Source organism: Trichomycterus rosablanca, chromosome 15, assembly GCF_030014385.1.
Source record: "Trichomycterus rosablanca isolate fTriRos1 chromosome 15, fTriRos1.hap1, whole genome shotgun sequence".
Lineage (NCBI taxonomy): Eukaryota > Metazoa > Chordata > Actinopteri > Siluriformes > Trichomycteridae > Trichomycterus > Trichomycterus rosablanca.
The window spans coordinates 16,706,879-16,725,972 of NC_086002.1; the positions used below are offsets into that span (position 1 = coordinate 16,706,879).

General features: G+C 41.4%; 1 protein-coding gene across 4 annotated transcripts in view; it reads left to right on the forward strand.

Moving 5' to 3' along the window:
* raph1b (Ras association (RalGDS/AF-6) and pleckstrin homology domains 1b) overlaps positions 1–19,094 on the forward strand; it is a 119,445-nt gene that overhangs the window by 89,066 nt on the left and 11,285 nt on the right. For all 4 annotated transcript variants that reach the window (XM_063009297.1, XM_063009300.1, XM_063009299.1 and 1 more), the window contains 5 exons: positions 536–679; positions 10,701–10,811; positions 12,648–12,746; positions 14,268–14,388; positions 18,373–18,515. In XM_063009297.1, coding sequence (XP_062865367.1) covers positions 536–679; positions 10,701–10,811; positions 12,648–12,746; positions 14,268–14,388; positions 18,373–18,515 — 618 coding nt within the window. The remainder of the gene's footprint in view (positions 1–535; positions 680–10,700; positions 10,812–12,647; positions 12,747–14,267; positions 14,389–18,372; positions 18,516–19,094) is intronic.

The window sequence follows — 19,094 nt, forward strand, 5'->3', positions numbered from 1 at the left end:
AACACACCGCTTGCGCAACGAAGGAGTGGCTCCGTAAAAAGCATTTCAAGGTCCTGGAGTGGCCTAGCCAGTCTCCAGACCTCAACCCCATAGAAAATTTGTGGAGTCTGTGTTGCCCAGCGACAGCCCCAAAACATCACTGCTCTAGAGGAGATCTGCATGGAGGAATGGGCCAAAATACCAGCTACAGTGTGTGCAAACCTGGTGAAGACTTACAGGAAACGTTTGACCTCTGTCATTGCCAAAAAAGGTTATGTTACAAAGTATTGAGTTGAACTTTTGTTATTGAGCAAATACTTATTTTCCACCATAATTTACAAATAAATTCTTTAAAAATCCTACAATGTGATTTCCTGGATTTTTTTTCTCATTTTGTCTCTCATAGCTGAAGTGTACCTATGATGAAACTTACAGACCTCTCTCATCTTTCTAAGTAGGAGAACTTGCACAATCAGTGGCTGACTAAATACTTTTTGGCCCCACTGTAACTAAACACAAAATGCTGGAATTGTATTGTTTGCCTGTATTTGTGTAGGAGTGTTTCTGTGGTGGCTCGGTGTCTGTGCCTGAGATTGAGGGAGTGCTCTGGCTAAAGGAAGATGGGAAAAAATCTTGGAAGAAGCGCTACTTCTTGCTACGAGCATCTGGCATTTACTTTGTTCCTAAGGGCAAGGCCAGGGTATGTTTTATTACATCTTTCACTGCTTCATATGCTATATACATACAGTGTATATATATATATAAGATAAGATAAGATAATCCTTTATTAGTCCCACAGTGGGGAAATTCACAGTGTTGCAGCAGCGAAGGGACAGTACAGCACTCAGTACAAAAAATAGACAATAAAAAGTACAGTGTATAACAATAATAATAATAAAAAGTCAAAAACTCTGAAAAAAACTAAATATTTACAAATAATTACAAACATAAATTGCACATGGGGAAAAAAATATTGCACACATTGCACATTGTAATAATTACATGGGGAAGAAGTTGCACATTGTTATGAATAATGAATTATTTAGAGTGTGTGCGTGATCTGTCTGGAGCAGTGCTGGTTATACAGTCTAACAGCAGCAGGAAGGAAGGACCTGCGATACCGCTCCTTCACACATTTGGGGTGAAGCAGCCTGTCACTGAAGGAGCTGCCCAGTGCTGCCAGAGTCTCATGCATGGGGTGGGAGTCGTTCTCCAGCATGGATGCCAGCTTGGCTAACATCCTTCTGTCTCCCACCACCTGCACTGGGTCTAAGGGGCTCCCCAGGACAGAGCCGGCCCTCTTAATAAGTTTGTCTAGTCTCTTCCTGTCCGCTGTAGATATGCTGCTGCCCCAACATACCACTCCATAAAAGATGGCTGATGCCACCACTGTATCAAAAAAAGTCCTCAAGAGTTCCCCCCGCACTCCAAATGACCGCAGTCTCCTGAGTAGGTAGAGTCTGCTCTGACCTTTTTTATAAAGTGCGTTAGTGTTAACTGACCAGTCCAGTTTGTTGTTGAGGTGAACACCCAGGTACTTGTAAGAGTCCACTCTCTCAATGTCCATTCCCTGGATGTTTACCGGTGACGAGGTGGGTCTGCACCTGCGGAAATCCACCACCAGTTCTTTGGTCTTCCCCACGTTTAACTGGAGGTGGTTCTGCAGACACCAGTCCATGAAGTCCTGGATCAGTTCTCTGTACTCGCTGTCCTCGTCATTGTTTATAAGTCCGACAATCGCTGAGTCATCAGAGAACTTCTGGAGGTGACAGTCCGGTGATCTGTACATGAAGTCAGCCGTGTACAGGGTGAAGAGGAACGGTGCCAAGACCGTTCCCTGAGGGGCCCCTGTGCTGCTGACCACCATATCAGACACACAGTCCCGTGCCCTCACATACTGTGGTCGGTTGGTGAGGTAGTCCAGTATCCAGTTGGACAGGTGACTGTCCACTCCAACATGATCCAGTTTGTCCTTCAGGAGCCCCGGCCGTATGGTGTTAAAAGCACTGGAGAAATCGAAGAAGGTGATTCTCACAGTGCTCCCAGGTTTCTCCAGGTGCGAAAGAGCTCCGTGTAGCAGATAGATGATGGCATCATCCACCCCGACGCCAGGTTGGTAAGCAAACTGAAGAGGGTCCATGGATGGGCTCACCAGAGGGCGGAGGTGGGTAAGGACCAGCCTCTCCAGTGATTTCATCAAATGTGAAGTCAGTGCCACCGGTCTGTAGCTGTTTAGGTCCTTTGGGTGCTGTGTTTTCGGCACAGGTACCACACAAGATGTTTTCCACAGCTGTGGTACTCTTCCCAGCTTCAGACTCAAGTTGAACATGTGCTCAACTACCCCGCACAGCTGATCTGCACAGGACTTGAGGAGCCTGGCACTGATGCCATCTGGACCCGCAGCTTTCTTCACCTTGATTTTCTTCAGCTCATTCCTCACCTGGGCTGTTGTGAAGGACAGATTGGAGCATGGGGGCTGGGTGTTGGAGTGCATGAATGGAAAGTTAAAGTTGCCAGCAGATGAACCAGTGGGAGGTATTTGTGATAAGGGCGTGAGTGTGAGAGACGATGGGGGAGGGTAGCCAGTTGGTGGTGCCACAGAAGGGGGATTCAGCCATAATGTCTGTGTAGGGGGAGGGACAGGTGAGTGATCAAATCTATTGAAGAACAAATTGAGTTCGTTCACCCACTTCTGGTCCCCCACCACCTGGGAGTCGGGCTTCTTGTGGCCAGAGATGGTTTTTAGGCCTTTCCAAACTCCGCTGACATTGTTCTGCCGTAGTTCTTCTTCCAACTTCTTCCTGTAGCCAGCTTTCCCCTCCCTGATCTTCCTTCTCAGTTCTCTCTGCACAGCTTTCAGCTCATCCTTATCGCCCGATCTGAAGGCCCTCTTTTTCTTTTTTAGGAGAGCCTTTATGTCAGGGTTTATCCACGGCTTATTGTTGGAGAAACACCGAACAGTCTTGGTAGGAACAGTGTTCTCCACACAGAAGTTGACATAGTCCGTAATGCAATGAGTGAGACTGTCAATGTCCTCCCCATTAGGGTCACACAGTTCTTCCCACACTGTTGTTTCAAAACAGTCCTTCAGAGCCTCTTCAGTCTCCTTAGACCATTTCTTAACTGTGCGGGTGACTGCTGGTTCTCTGTGCACAAGGGGTTTGTACATAGGCAGAAGATGAACCAGATTGTGATCAGATCTTCCAAGGGGAGGGAGAGGTGATGAGTTATAAGCCTCCTTAGTGTTGGCATAAAACAGGTCCAGTATTTTATTGTCTCTAGTGTGGCAGGTTACATATTGTGTGAAGGTGGACAGAGTGGAGGATGGAGAAACATGATTAAAGTCTCCTGAGATGAGAAGGAGGGCTTGTGGGTGCTGTGTCTGCAGCCTGCACACAGCTGAGTGCAGGACGTCACAGGCAGCGTCAGCGTTAGCAGAGGGCGGGACATACGCAGCTATCGTGATAACGTGCGAGAATTCCCTCGGGAGATAGTACGGTCTCATGCTAACGGCTAGCAGTTCAATGTTCTTACAGCAGATCTGTTCCTTAATAACGATGTGCCCAGGGTTACACCATCTTTCATTCACAAATACTGCCAGTCCTCCTCCCTTCCTCTTACCGCTCTCCGCTGTCCTGTCCGCTCGGATGAGATGAAAGTCGTCCAGAGATACGAGCGTGTCCGGGATGAGCGTGTTGAGCCATGACTCTGTAAACACCATAACGCTACACTCCCGATACTCCCTCTGATGCCGCGTTAGCGCCGTCAGCTCGTCCATCTTATTGGTGAGAGATCTTACGTTCCCCATAACGATGGAAGGAAGAACCGGTTTATAACGTCTCTTTCTATCCCGACGCAGAGCTCCAGCCCGTCTCCCCCGCTTCCTCCTCCTCAGCTCGCGGGGGATGTCATGCCTCTCGTGCAGTAGCATAGCTGTGTTGCTAAGCGCTAACAGCTGATCCCTGGTGTAAACAATAGGAGCGTGGCTCCGCACGGGATCTCCAGACACAGTCGTAAACAGCGAAAAAAGTAGTGCAAAAACCAAAACAAGCACAAATTTGGTGTCCATTGTGCATAAAAACAAGTACAAACACTTAGCTAACAAAAAGTAAAACTTAAGTACTTACAAGAAAGGAAAAAAGTAAGAAAAAACTCAAACATGAGCAGGAGCTGTTGCAACAGGCAGCCACCTCCGCGGCGCCATCTCAAATTTATATATATATATAAAATTTATATATATATATATATATATATATATATACATATATGTATGTATGTAGAAATGCTATTTCTACATATCAAAAAATTTACTTGAAAGTGTAGTAGAGTAATGACAACAAAACAAACCCAACAATTAGGACATGCATGCCGCTCATTCTGAGTAATCGAAGCATTGATTGAAAGTGGGTTGTTCAAAATAATAGCAGTGAGGTGTTTAATTGGTGAAGTCATTCATTCTGCAGAAGAACGGGTGTCAATTTTGGTCCTTATTTAAGGTAGGAGGGTGGCAAATGTTGCACAGGTTGGTCATAGCGCATTTCCTTCTGAAATACTGGGTAAAATGGGTTGTTCCAGACATTGTTCTGATGAACAGCATACTTTTATTAAAAAGTTGATTGTAGAGGAAAAAACATACAGAGAAGTGCAGCAAATTCTAGGCTGCTCAGCTAAAATGATCTCAAATGCCTTGAAGTGACAACCAAAACCTGAAAGACGCAGAAGGAAGCGTCGAACTACTGTTCGAATGGATCGAAGAATAGCCAAAATGGCAAATACTCAGCCAATGATCACCTCCAGAAAGATCAAGGAACATCTGAAGTTAGCAGTGAGTACAGAAGATGATTAAGTGAAGCCAAGTTACCAGCAAGAACTCCTTGCAAAGTCCCGTTGTTAAGAAAAAGACATGTCCTGAATGGGTTCAAATCTGCCAAGGAACACATTGACTGGTCCAAAGAGAAATGGCTCAACATTTTTTGGACTGGTAAAAGCAAAATTGTTCTTTTTGGGTCTAGTGGCCATAGACAGTATGTCAGACGACCCCTGATCACTGAATTCAAGCCACAGTACACTGTGAAGGTAGTAAAGCACGGTGGTACAAAATGATGATATGGGGATGTTTTTCATACCATGGTGTTACACCTATTTATCACATACGAGGGATCATGGATCAGATTAAATATATCAGAATACTTGAAGAGTTCATGTTGCCCTATGTCAAAGAAGAAATGTCCTTAAAATGGGTGTTTCAACATGACAATGACCCAAACCATCCTGGTTACAGACAAACAAGATTAAGGTAATAGAGTGGCCAGCCCAATCCCCTGACTTCAATCCCAGAGAGAACTTGTGTTCTGATATCTGAAACACGTTTTTTTGAGGCAAAACCCAAAAATGCAGAAGAACTGTGGAATGTCGTCTAATCATCCTGGACTGGGATACCTGTTCAGAGGAGCCAGAAGTTGGTCGACTCCATGCAACACAGATCTCAGAAACAATTGTTATGCCACTAAATATTAGTTAAATATTAAAGTAAAGTGAAACCTCAAACATTTTTTTCAGTTTATAGATAAATTTTTTGAGTTTTTAAAGAAAAATGCTGGCACTGCTATTTTTTTGAACAGCCTAATATTCATTTTTCTTAACTTTCTGTAAAGGATTAACACAAACTGGCTAAATTTTGTTAATGTTTTGAATTAGAATTGAAAGTGGAGTATTTTTAGTGCATTTGCATTTATGGAAATAAAAGTTATCATAATGATTTTGTGCTTTATTCACTTTTTTAAAACCACTGCTATTTTTTTGAACACTACTGTACAGTGGGGGAAATAAGTATTTGATCCCCTGCTGATTTTGTAAGTTTACCCCCTTACAAAGACTTGAACAGTCTATAATTTTTATGGAAGGTTTATTTTAACAGAGAGAGACAGAATATCAACAAAAAATCCAGAAAAAAAACTTTAAATAAAAGTTATAAATTAATTTCTATTTAATTAAGGGAAATAAGTATTTGATCCCCTACCAACCAGCAAGAATTCTGACCCCCACAGACCGGTTATGTGCCCATGAGGCACATAAATTAGTCCTGTCCCTGTATAAAAGACTCCTGTCACAGAATCGGTTTCTTCCGTTCAAATCTCTCGACCACCATGGGCAAGACCAAAGAGCTATCAAAGGACGTCAGGGACAAGATTGTAGACCTGCACAAGGCTGGAATGGGCTACAAGACCATCAGCAAGAAGCTTGGTGAGAAAGAGACCACTGTTATAATAATAATAATAATACATTTTATTTATATAGCGCTTTTCAAGATACTCAAAGACGCTTTACATAAGACAAATAATCAAAACAAATACGTACATACACCATACAAATCATAGTACAAAATCAAAATAGTACATCAACATCAAGAATAATTAAGATAAAAACAAAGAGAGCAGCATAAGACAGTTCATTAAAAATTAGCTAAATTATGAGAGAGAACAACAAATATAGAACAATTTCTTAAAATTAGACAGAAACAGGACAGATTTACATGCAATCAGGAAACTGAAAACTTTACAAGTTTTAGGATCTAGGACTTCACATTTCTGTCGTGATCTAAGTATAAAAACTATTAAAAAGAATAGCAAAAATAAAAGCATTTATTTTGTGTTGTTACAAGTTAAATGCCACTCTGAATAGATGAGTTTTGAGAAGTGACTTGAATTTGGACAGGTCAGGACAATCTCGTAGGTGTTTGGGGAGAGCATTCCATAAAGATGGAGCAGCTATGGAAAAGGCCCTGTCACCCCAGGTCCGGTGCTTGGTCCTAGAGGGTATGGACAGTAGGTTAGCCTCAGAAGAGCGAAGGCTACGGGAGGGAATGTGCTGATGGAGCAGGTCGGTGAGGTAGGATGGGGCCTGATTATGGAGAGCTTTGTGAGTGAATAGAAGAATTTTGAATTGAATGCGTTGAGCAACGGGAAGCCAATGAAGTTTTTGGAGAACAGGTGTAATATGATCACGGGAGCGAGTATGAGTAAGGAGGCGAGCAGCTGAATTCTGGATATACTGAAGTTTTTTTAGGATTTTGTTAGATGTACCATAAAGGATGCTATTGCAATAATCAATTCTGGATGTAATAAAAGCATGAATCAAGGTTTCGGCGGCAGAAAAGGAGAGTGATGGACGTAGACGTGCTATGTTTTTTAGATGAAAGAAAGCAGTTTTGGTGATGTGATTTACATGGCGGTCAAAAGAGAGGTTGCTATCAAAAATTACACCAAGATTTCGGATGTTAGAAGACGGAGACAAAGTGTCATTATCAATGGTAATTTGAAAATTTTTTGTGGTTTTTGCCAGGGTTGTAGGACCTACGATGATCATATCTGATTTTTCACAGTTTAATTTGAGGAAATTAGCTTTCATCCACAATTTCATTTCATTTCAGTGATGCAATTTGTCAGAGTGGAGTGAAGTTCAGTATTAATGGATTTGGAGGAGATGTAAAGCTGAATATCATCAGCATAGCAGTGGAAATGTAAACCATGCCGACGTATGATGTCACCAAGGGGGAGCATATAAAGAATAAACAAAAGGGGACCTAACACTGAGCCTTGGGGAACGCCTTGGGACAGTGGAGCAATGGCAGAACTACAATTGTTGATATTAACAAACTGTTGTCTGTTTATGAGATATGACCTTAACCACAAAAGGGCAGTACCAGTGATGTTGACAGAGGATTCAAGGCGGGACAGAAGAATGGAGTGATTAATGGTGTCAAAAGCTGCAGTAAGATCAAGGAGGACGAGAATATTAATTTGTCCAGAGTCTGAGGAAAGAAGAAGGTCATTTGTGACTTTGAGGAGGGCTGACTCAGTGCTGTGCTGGGGGCGGAAACCAGACTGAAATGATTCAAATAGATTATTGGAATTTAGGTGATCTTTGAGCTGTGAGGCAACAACACGTTCCAGTATTTTCGACAGAAATGGAAGATTGGAAATGGGCCGAAAGTTACTCATAATGTTAGAGTCAAGTCCAGGTTTTTTAAGTATGGGAGTAACAGCAGCCAATTTGAGTGATTGAGGGACTGAGCCAGAACTAAGAGAGGAATTGATTATCTCTGTGATAAGTGATGAGATAACTGGAAAACAACCCTTAACAAGTTTTGATGGAGCAGGATCCAAAACACAAGTGGAGCTTCGCATCCCTGTTAAGATCTCAGATAGGTCCAAAAGAGACACAGGTGAGAACTGAGACAGAGGCTGGGTAATAAATTGAGATGAGATAGGCGGAGAAACAGAGATGACAGGGGAAACTGTCAGAAAATTGTGGATATTCTCAACTTTTGTTTGAAAAAATGAGAGGTAAGAGTTACACTTGTCAACTGTAAAGGAATTGGTAGTATTGTCAACTGGTTTGAGAAGTTTATTTATTGTGGAAAAGAGAGTCTTAGGATTTGTTGATCCAGCATGTATGAGTTCGGAATAGTAAGTGGATCGGGCTGCCGTAAGAGCGTCTTTGTAATGTTGAAGATAATCAGAATAAATCTGATAATGTACTGTTAGACCGGTTTTCTTATAAAGTCTTTCAAGCTGGCGTTTACGGGATTTCATTTGGTGAAGCTCAATTGTGTACCATGGTGCGGAATGACTAAATGAAACAAATTTGGTTCTCAAAGGAGCCAGCTCATCAAGACATGAGGCGAGTATGTCATTATAGTAATCGACAAGGTCAGATGAATTACTAGACAGTACAGGACAGACAGACATCTTTTTAACAAGAGAATCTGAGAAAGCAGAGGGAGAGATATATTGAAGATTCCTGAAGGATATTTTACGTTTAGCTCTAGTGATGGGCCTCATGATTCTGAGAAAGGTGAGGTCAGTCCAGAATTACACGGGAGGAGCTTGTCAATGATCTCAAGCGAGCTGGGAGCACAGTCACCAAGAAAACCATTAGTAACACACTTCGCCGTAATGGATTGAGATCCTGCAGTGCCCGCAAAGTCCCTTTGCTCAAGAAGGCTCATGTACAGGCCCATCTGAAGTTTGCCAATGAACACCTGAATGATTCAGAGAAAGCTTGGGAGAATGTGATATGGTCAGATGAGACCAAAATTGAGCTCTTTGGCATCAACTCCACTCGCCGTGTTTGGAGGCAAAGAAATGCCCGGTGGGGATGGTGTTCTTGGGGTCATATCCAGCATTTCTCTGCTCCCAGCTCCCTTGAGATCATTGACAAGCTCCTCCCGTGTAATTCTGGACTGACCTCACCTTTCTCAGAATCATTCTTACCCCACCAGGTGAGATCTTGCATGGAGCTCCAGAGTGAGGGTGATTGACTGTGATCTTGTATTTCTTCTATTTTCAAATTATCGCACCAACAGTGGTCTCTTTCTCACCAAGCTTCTTGCCTATGGTCTTGTAGCCCATTCCAGCCTTGTGCAGGTCTCCAATCTTGTCCCTGACGTCCTTTGATAGCTCTTTGGTCTTGCCCATGGTGGTCGAGAGATTTGAACGGAAGAAACTGATTCTGTGACAGGAGTCTTTTATACAGGGACAGAATTCTTGCTGGTTGGTAGGGGATCAAATACTTATTTCCCTTATAGACTGTTAGTCTTTGTAAGGGGGTAAACTTACAAAATCAGCAGGGGATCAAATACTTATTTCCCCCACTGTGTGTATATATATATATATATATATATATATATATATATATATATATATATATATTTACTGTATGTATGTATATATGTGTGTGTTTGTCACCATTGTAGCTTTCTTTAGTGCATTCATGTGAGAAGCGTTTTGAGCTTCGCTCTCATCGTGACACTCTGCGCAAATAGCTTCTTTGATCAGTGCTCGGCTTGAGCGGTGCGGAGAAACATCACTGAAGTTTCACATCAAGAAAATCCATTTGTGTGAAATAACCATCAAACCCACTCTAAATTACAATACTATTACAATAATACAATAATATTAAAATCTGTCTTTAGCTGGAAGCTAGTCGAAAAAGCTTAACCTAAAAAAAGCATAACATGACAATGTACTAAAAGTACTTAACTTCTCTTTGTTATTACTGGATACAAGGGCTCTGTACTGCCCAAATTCGTCTGTCGTTGTTTTAGTACAACAAACCACGTTACGCTTTTATTTTCACACTAAGCGTTATTCGTTGTTTCTGGGTCACTTTTACCACATCATATCACACAGTTCATCTCATTTGGGGTGCTTTGAAAATAACAGCGGCAAATTGGCTTAAAATTCAATCAGGTGAACTTTAAAACATAAAAGTGCAGCATCAAGCTCCATACGAGACAACAGTACTGCAATTTTGTGCTTTTCTCAAGTGAAAATTGGGTGCTTTTCTCATGTGAAAGCACCCAAAGCTCTACACTTTGACACGCCCACAGATGACATCACGGTTCGCGCTGAAAAACCAAGTATTCTGTGGTGCCAGATTAGAACGCAATCTCTTTTTTCGGTGGAAACACGAGGAACTGGTTCAAAATCAAGTTCGCAAACCCGTCGCTCCGCGTAGGTGGAAAAGTGGTAACAGGGATAATGCACGGATTGCGCAGAGGAGTCATTATTTGGTCGAGCACCTGCTGTGTAATGCAAGCGAAGGAAGCATAAAATAGGCATTCTTTTCCTAGTGTCCTATTGTTTTCATAATAATAAATAAATATGCAACTGTAAATATCTAGACCATGGCATCAGGTTTTATTGTTTCTCCTTCAGGCATCTAAAGACTTAGTGTGCTTCCTGCAGTTGGAACATGTGAATGTTTATTACGGACAAGACTACCGGAGCAAGTACAAGGCTCCCACTGACTACTGCCTCGCACTTAAGGTAGATGTGTGTGTGTCTGTGTGTGTCTGTGTGTGTCTGTGTGTGTCTGTGTGTGTCTGTGTGTGTGTGTTGTGCATGTGTACATGAGTAGTGCTCATCCAATGCAACTGTTTTGTAGTTTCTGATCAATCTATGTTTGTCTGTAAATGATCCCTAAGTGTTTTCATAAAGAGCATCCTGCATGCCATAATGACATTAGTCATCCATATATTCATCCGTCTCCCCCCAAGGACAGTGTTATATTTTAATGCTATTTGCTTACCCACTTTACATTTTACCATTGGTCTATTAGTCACTGCTAAACATGTTTCTGTGTAACCATAAAGACCTTGCTTCCCTATTTTCTCACCATGGTATTCTTGTGTATGTTTTTAAACATTTACTGTTTTGACACTGAAGTTGAAAACAATGTACATTCACAACATGGACACAAAAAGTCTTTGTTGTATTGTGGTGTATTAGTTCATTTGATCAAGACAGCTGAAAAGTAAATCTTGTCAAAACATGAATCATAGTTCTGGGTGCTTGGGTGGCCGCAGCAGTCTAATGCACTAGCCAACCACTGCTGAGATCTTGAGCTACTGAGGGCTGTACAATCAAACCAGCCAGCTGCCCACACACATTTGATTGTTATTAACTGTAGTTCATAACCAGTACTTGCCAGATATTCCTGCAGCTTCTTAAATGTTTTCTTAGGCTGTTTGGCAGCCTCCTAGAGAAGTTTTTTTCTTGTCTTTTAAACAATTTTGGATGAATGTCCAGTTCTTGGTAATGTTACTGTTGTGTTATATTTTATTTACTTGTTAACTGTCTTCACTGTGTTCCATGGTATATGTAATGCCATGGGATGTTTTGTACTCCTTCGTCACTTGACCCACCCACCCACACATAGCAGATACGGTGGTCAATTAGTATCTGCCACAGGCACTGCCAATTATGCCCGCCAGATGGCACCCAGCCGACCGGTGGCAACACCGAGTTTCGAACCGAGGAGTAAATCAGTTCTTTATTTAATTTCACAAATTATAGGTCACATTACATGATTTATTTTGGTCTTTTTTATTACATCACTAAACCTGCTGTTTTTACAGAGGGCTGTAGACTTTGTAGACATTCTAAATTAGGTTTATTAGCAAAATTTACAAACTTTCACCATTTAAATAGCCCAACAAAACTAATATTTATTAAGTGGTTTCTCCAAATTCAGCAAAGAATGCCACTTTTAAATCAAATCAGGTGTTGTCTCAAGCATACCTGATGCTACTAACCAAGGGCCTTATCAGCCTAGTAGAAATATGGATGCCCTGATTGCATGTAAGAAATATGGAATAAGTCAAGAGAGTTGTCCAAAAAGTTAAGAGAAGAGATAACTGCCTTGCACAAACAAGGAAAAGGATTATTAAATTCCCTAGAACACAGGTGGCCAAACACCCTTAAGTGACTGCAAAAAACTTGCACCAAGATTTGAGGGCAGCAGGCACCCCAAAGGGTTTAGTTTGCACAATAAGGTGCATACTAAACACTGAAGGTCTCAATGGCAAAACTTCAAGATTTACAACTTTACTGACACAAAAGCACAAAAAAGTTGGCTTCAGTGTGCTTAAGACATATGCACGAGTCACATAAGTTTGGAGCTGTGGATTAAGGGGTGTAGACTTTGTAGACATTGTAAATTAGATTTATATAATGTACATTTATAAAATCACTTATAAAAGCTAAATTGGTATAATAATAATATGTTAAGCTGTCCTCTAGTGGTAGCTGTAACATCTGCCCATAAAGCTTAGTTGTTTACATTTTTGAATGTTATGGTAACATGATGGATTGTCTTCACAGCACCCTCAGATTCAGAAGAAATCTCAGTACATCAAGTATCTGTGCTGTGATGATGTCAGAACCCTGCACCAATGGGTCAACGGGCTTCGCATCGCCAAGGTAAATTAAAACTTTTCAGTAAACCCCTAATAGCAACATACATTAAAAACTGAATGGGACACACAGATTTGGAACTAACGCCAAAAAACATGCCCAAATATACATTACAAACCAAGAATTAGAACTAGAAAGAACTAGAAGGACAAATTGACCAGGTAACATACACCAGATCATATTGGACACACCTTCTTAACACACTCGCACCTAATAGGTGAAAACACAGATTAATAGACTGCCCCAGATTCCTTTGAGTACTTCAGAAAATGTATATACATAATACAATGAAAGAAATCTTCAAACAAGCCAAAGCAAAGACTGTTCTTAAACACCTTATTTTATTTAGATCTGTAGACATACAATAAAAGACCAACAGAACAGCATAATTTCTGCACATGGACGAAAGGAATTACTAACCTTTCGTGTCATATACGTAACCAGTAAGTTAACTGGTGTTAATAAACATCCAAAAAAGAATAATGGTGCCTTAGCCAGACTGCTCCACAGACCGTCTATGAAAAAGGGGAGAAATGCAAGACAAAAATGCAAGTCTTTGTCGCTGCAACAGCATCTTTCATTGTCTGATCAAGTTACCACAAGCAGAGGAACTACAATGGGACTTTCTGTAGTAATATGTCACAGACTTTTTTTAAATAATAATGTGCATTTCTTTAATCAGAATATTGCTACAATATATTTAATAAATAAAGTGCATTATTGTATTTAAATCAGTGCTTAATGATGGAATGTTACAATCAAGCAAAAACATGGTTAGATTAGTGGTAATAAATAATAAAATAAAAAAGGCAGCACATGGAAGCTACAGAGTCCTGATAGACCAAAACAACAATTGTAGCCACAATGTTGTCTGTCATGAAACATTAAAAAATGCATCAAATAAAAATGTGCTTGATCCTTTTATATTCAGTTCTGAGTCCGCAAGATGCATACAGAAACTCTGTTTTGAAATGCTCAAGTGTCAAATAGATGCAAATTATAGACTGGAAGAAAACACAAGTCAGTATGGTACACACACCTTGTAACTCTTTAGTGCAGGCTGCTGGAGTTTCTCCACACCAAAAAGGTCCAACCATGCCTTTAATGACTTGCTTTGCGCACATGAACACAGTCATGCTAGAACAGGAAAGGGCTTTTTATAAACTTGCTATGAAGTTGGAAGCATAGAACCTTATTTATGTCATTGATTTTATACACTTTTTAGCAATGGATGTGGCTGAAAACCCCGGGGTTTCCACATACCTGTGACAACAAACCATTGGATGATTAACTAGGTGTAAAAAATGCATTTGTCCACCTAGACATAAACCTAACAACAATTTTAAGTGTTTTCTTTTATGTAACTTGTTAAGTCTACATGGTGTAGAATTGGCTAATGAATTTAGCTGCAAATGCTCCTGTCCTGTGCCCAGTGTTTCCAGAGAAAAACAGACACACCGCAATCCTGACTGGGACAAAACGGTGGTAAAAATTAAATGGAAGAAAATGTATTGTGTGTTTTTGCAGTATGGGAAGCAGCTGTACCTAAACTATCAGGAGGCTATGAAGCGTACTGAGGCAGCCTACGACTGGTCATCTCTGTCAAGCTCCAGCATCAAGTCTGGCACCAGCTCTGTCAGCATCCTTGGTATGCCACCTACAAACTTATTTTTACTTACTTATACAGGTCCTTCTCAAAAAATTAGCATATTGTGATAAAGTTCATTATTTTCCATAATGTAATGATAAAAATTAAACTTTCATATATTTTAGATTCATTGCACACCAACTGAAATATTTCAGGTCTTTTATTGTTTTAATACTGATGATTTTGGCATACAGCTCATGAAAACCCAAAATTCCTATCTCAAAAAATTAGCATATCATGAAAAGGTTCTCTAAACGAGCTATTAACCTAATCATCTGAATCAACGAATTAACTCTAAACACCTGCAAAAGATTCCTGAGGCTTTTAAAAACTCCCAGCCTGGTTCATTACTCAAAACTGCATTCATGGGTAAGACTGCCAACCTGACTGCTGTCCAGAAGGCCATCATTGACACCCTCAAGCAAGAGGGTAAGACACAGAAAGAAATTTCTGAACGAATAGGCTGTTCCCAGAGTGCTGTATCAAGGCACCTCAGTGGGAAGTCTGTGGGAAGGAAAAAGTGTGGCAGAAAACGCTGCACAACGAGAAGAGGTGACCGGACCCTGAGGAAGATTGTGGAGAAGGGCCGATTCCAGACCTTGGGGGACCTGCGGAAGCAGTGGACTGAGTCTGGAGTAGAAACATCCAGAGCCACCGTGCACAGGCGTGTGCAGGAAATGGGCTACAGGTGCCGCATTCCCCAGGTCAAGCCACTTTTGAACCAGAAACAGCGGCAGAAGCGCCTGACCTGGGCTACAGAGAAGCAGCACTGGACTGTTGCTCAGTGGTCCAAAGTACTGTTTTCGGATGAAAGCAAATTTTGCATGTCATTCGGAAATCAAGGTGCCAGAGTCTGGAGGAAGACTGGGGAGAAGGAAATGCCAAAATGCCTGAAGTCCAGTGTCAAGTACCCACAGTCAGTGATGGTCTGGGGTGCCATGTCAGCTGCTGGTGTTGGTCCACTGTGTTTTATCAAGGGCAGGGTCAATGCAGCTAGCTATCAGGAGATTTTGGAGCACTTCATGCTTCCATCTGCTGAAAAGCTTTATGGAGATGAAGATTTCATTTTTCAGCACGACCTGGCACCTGCTCACAGTGCCAAAACCACTGGTGAATGGTTTACTGACCATGGTATTACTGTGCTCAATTGGCCTGCCAACTCTCCTGACCTGAACCCCATAGAGAATCTGTGGGATATTGTGAAGAGAAAGTTGAGAGACACAAGACCCAACACTCTGGATGAGCTTAAGGCCGCTATCGAAGCATCCTGGGCCTCCATAACACCTCAGCAGTGCCACAGGCTGATTGCCTCCATGCCACGCCGCATTGAAGCAGTCATTTCTGCAAAAGGATTCCCGACAAAGTATTGAGTGCATAACTGAACATAATTATTTGAAGGTTGACTTTTTTTGTATTAAAAACACTTTTCTTTTATTGGTCGGATGAAATATGCTAATTTTTTGAGATAGGAATTTTGGGTTTTCATGAGCTGTATGCCAAAATCATCAGTATTAAAACAATAAAAGACCTGAAATATTTCAGTTGGTGTGCAATGAATCTAAAATATATGAAAGTTTAATTTTTATCATTACATTATGGAAAATAATGAACTTTATCACAATATGCAAATTTTTTGAGAAGAACCTGTATATACTTGTATTTTATGTAAGTCATTCTTACTGATATTTATTTTAATTGGGTTTAGACATAGTTTTCTGAAGCTCATACAGTGCCGGAACCTGAATGAATGATTTCCTTCAGGTGCTTCCGTTAGGGGTCGCTGCGGAGGATCATTTGACCTACTTAATGTACTCTCCTGTTTATCCAGGCTTGGGATCTGCACTAAGGGTGCACTGATGTGTCGCCCCAGTGGCTAGGTTAACATACCGTCAAGGGCCTTTAGCCCAGGATTCAAATTCTTAGCACTAAGGCACTGCTGTTACCAAAAGTGTAGCTCTTTTAGTCTTGATTACATATCGTGGTCAGTACAATGTCTTTGGCCAGTGCAATATCTGTTTACGTTTTTTATATATAGATATATGTATAAACACTTTTCTGTATCTATTTATCTCTTTAAGTTGCTGTAATGATGCAAATTCCCCCCTGTGAGATAATAAAAGGCTATCTTACCTTATCTTATATTATGCTGACGAAAGAAAACTGTCCACATTATCTGATGATATGCTTTGATAGAATCATAAGTATAAACTTATACTAATTATATACATTTGTTGCTCCTAAATGCTAAGCTACATCAATTCATTTAGGCTGGTATAGATGACTTGTGTGAATTCCTCATTGGATTTAACAAAGTGAACATGTGTTTTTACCTACATACAGTGTATCACAAAAGTGAGTACACCCCTCAAATTTCTGCAAATATTTCATTATATCTTTTCATGGGACAACATTATAGACATGAAACTTGGATATAACTTAGAGTAGTCAGTGTACAGCTTGTATAGCAGTGTAGATTTACTGTCTTCTCAAAATAACTCAACACACAGCCATTAATGTCTAAATAGCTGGCAACATAAGTGAGTACACCCCACAGTGAACATGTCCAAATTGTGCCCAAATGTGTCGTTGTCCCTCCCTGGTGTCGTGTGTCAAGGTCCCAGGTGTAAATGGGGAGCAGGGCTGTTAAATTTGGTGTTTTGGGTACAATTCTCTCATACTGGCCACTGGATATTCAACATGGCACCTCATGGCAAAGAACTCTCTGAGGATGTGAGAAATAGAATTGTTGCTCTTCACAAAGATGGCCTGGGCTATAAGAAGATTGCTAACACCCTGAAACTGAGCTACAGCATGGTGACCAAGGTCATACAGCGGTTTTCCAGGACAGGTTCCACTCGGAACAGGCTTCGCCAGGATCGACCAAAGAAGTTGAGTCCACGTGTTCGGCGTCATATCCAGAGGTTGGCTTTAAAAAATAGACACATGAGTGCTGCCAGCATTGCTGCAGAGGTTGAAGACGTGGGAGGTCAGCCTGTCAGGGCTCAGACCATACGCCGCACACTGCATCAACTCGGTCTGCATGGTCGTCATCCCAGAAGGAAGCTGACGCACAAGAAAGCCCGCAAACAGTTTGCTGAAGACAAGTAGTCCAAGAACATGGATTACTGGAATGCCCTGTGGTCTGACGAGACCAAGATAAACTTGTTTGGCTCAGATGGTGTCCAGCATGTGTGGCGGCGCCCTGGTGAGAAGTACCAAGACAACTGTATCTTGCCTACAGTCAAGCATGGTGGTGGTAGCATCATGGTCTTGGGCTGCATGAGTGTTGCTGGCACTGGGGAGCTGCAGTTCATTGAGGGAAACATGAATTCCAACATGTACTGTGACATTCTGAAACAGAGCATGATCCCCTCCCTTCGAAAACTGGGCCTCATGGCAGTTTTCCAAAAGGATAACGACCCCAAACACAACCTCCAAGATGACAACTGCCTTGCTGAGGAAGCTGAAGGTAAAGGTGATGGACTAAACCCAATTGAGCACCTGTGGCGCATCCTCAAGTGGAAGGTGGAGGAGTTCAAGGTGTCTAACATCCACCAGCTCCGTGATGTCATCATGGAGGAGTGGAAGAGGATTCCAGTAGCAACCTGTGCAGCTCTGGTGAATTCCATGCCCAGGAGGGTTAAGGCAGTGCTGGATAATAATGGTGGTCACACAAAATATTGACACTTTGGGCACAATTTGGACATGTTCACTGTGGGGTGTACTCACTTATGTTGCCAGCTATTTAGACATTAATGGCTGTGTGTTGAGTTATTTTGAGAAGACAGTAAATCTACACTGCTATACAAGTTGTACACTGACTACTCTAAGTTATATCCAAGTTTTATTTCTATAGTGTTGTCCCATGAAAAGATATAATAAAATATTTGCAGACGTGTGAGGGGTGTACTCACTTTTGTGATACACTGTACACATTGCTGGATTGTTACTTATGTTACTCATAATCTTTGTGTGTTCCTGTAGAGTCCCAGTCCAACCATTCAGGCCAGACAGACAGCGGCATATCAAATGGCAGTTCGTCCACACACGCTCGCTCCCAGAGTGTGGTCAGCTCCATCTTCTCTGAGGCCTGGAAGAGAGGCACACAGATGGAGGAGAGTACTAGGGTGAGTTCAAAACAAAGTTTTGCAAAGTCTCCTAAATTTCCAGCTTTGTAAAGTTGTGGTGTGGTGTTTAAGTTTTCTTTTTTTTGTGAATCTGGAGGATTGAAAAAGGTACACTGTATGACTAAAAGTATTTGGACACCTGTCCATTAATTCATTAATTAGGGGGTGTCCCAAGTCTTTATATGTACATTTCTTTATATGTACAGTGTGTATAGACATACTGTATAGACAAGTTAGCAAATGTTAGAAGTTACATGTTTCTACATTGTAATTTTTCTAGCAGTGTTTCAAATCACATGCCATGCCATAATGTCAAAGTGGTTACTAGGCCAGTTCTTCAAGTCACTATCCATACTGCATATTGCACAAGTATGTAAAATGGTATGTGTGTGTTTTGCATTGTGGTGCCTATCGTTTTACACAAACAAGGTACATCACACCTTCACCAACCTAGAATTTAAGAAGCGTTTCGCACATTTTTTGTGATAAGGTAGGGAATTGCAAATTGTATTATTTAGAGCAGTGGTTCTCAAACTGTGGTACGCGTACCACTGGTGGTACGTGAAGCAGCACGAGGTG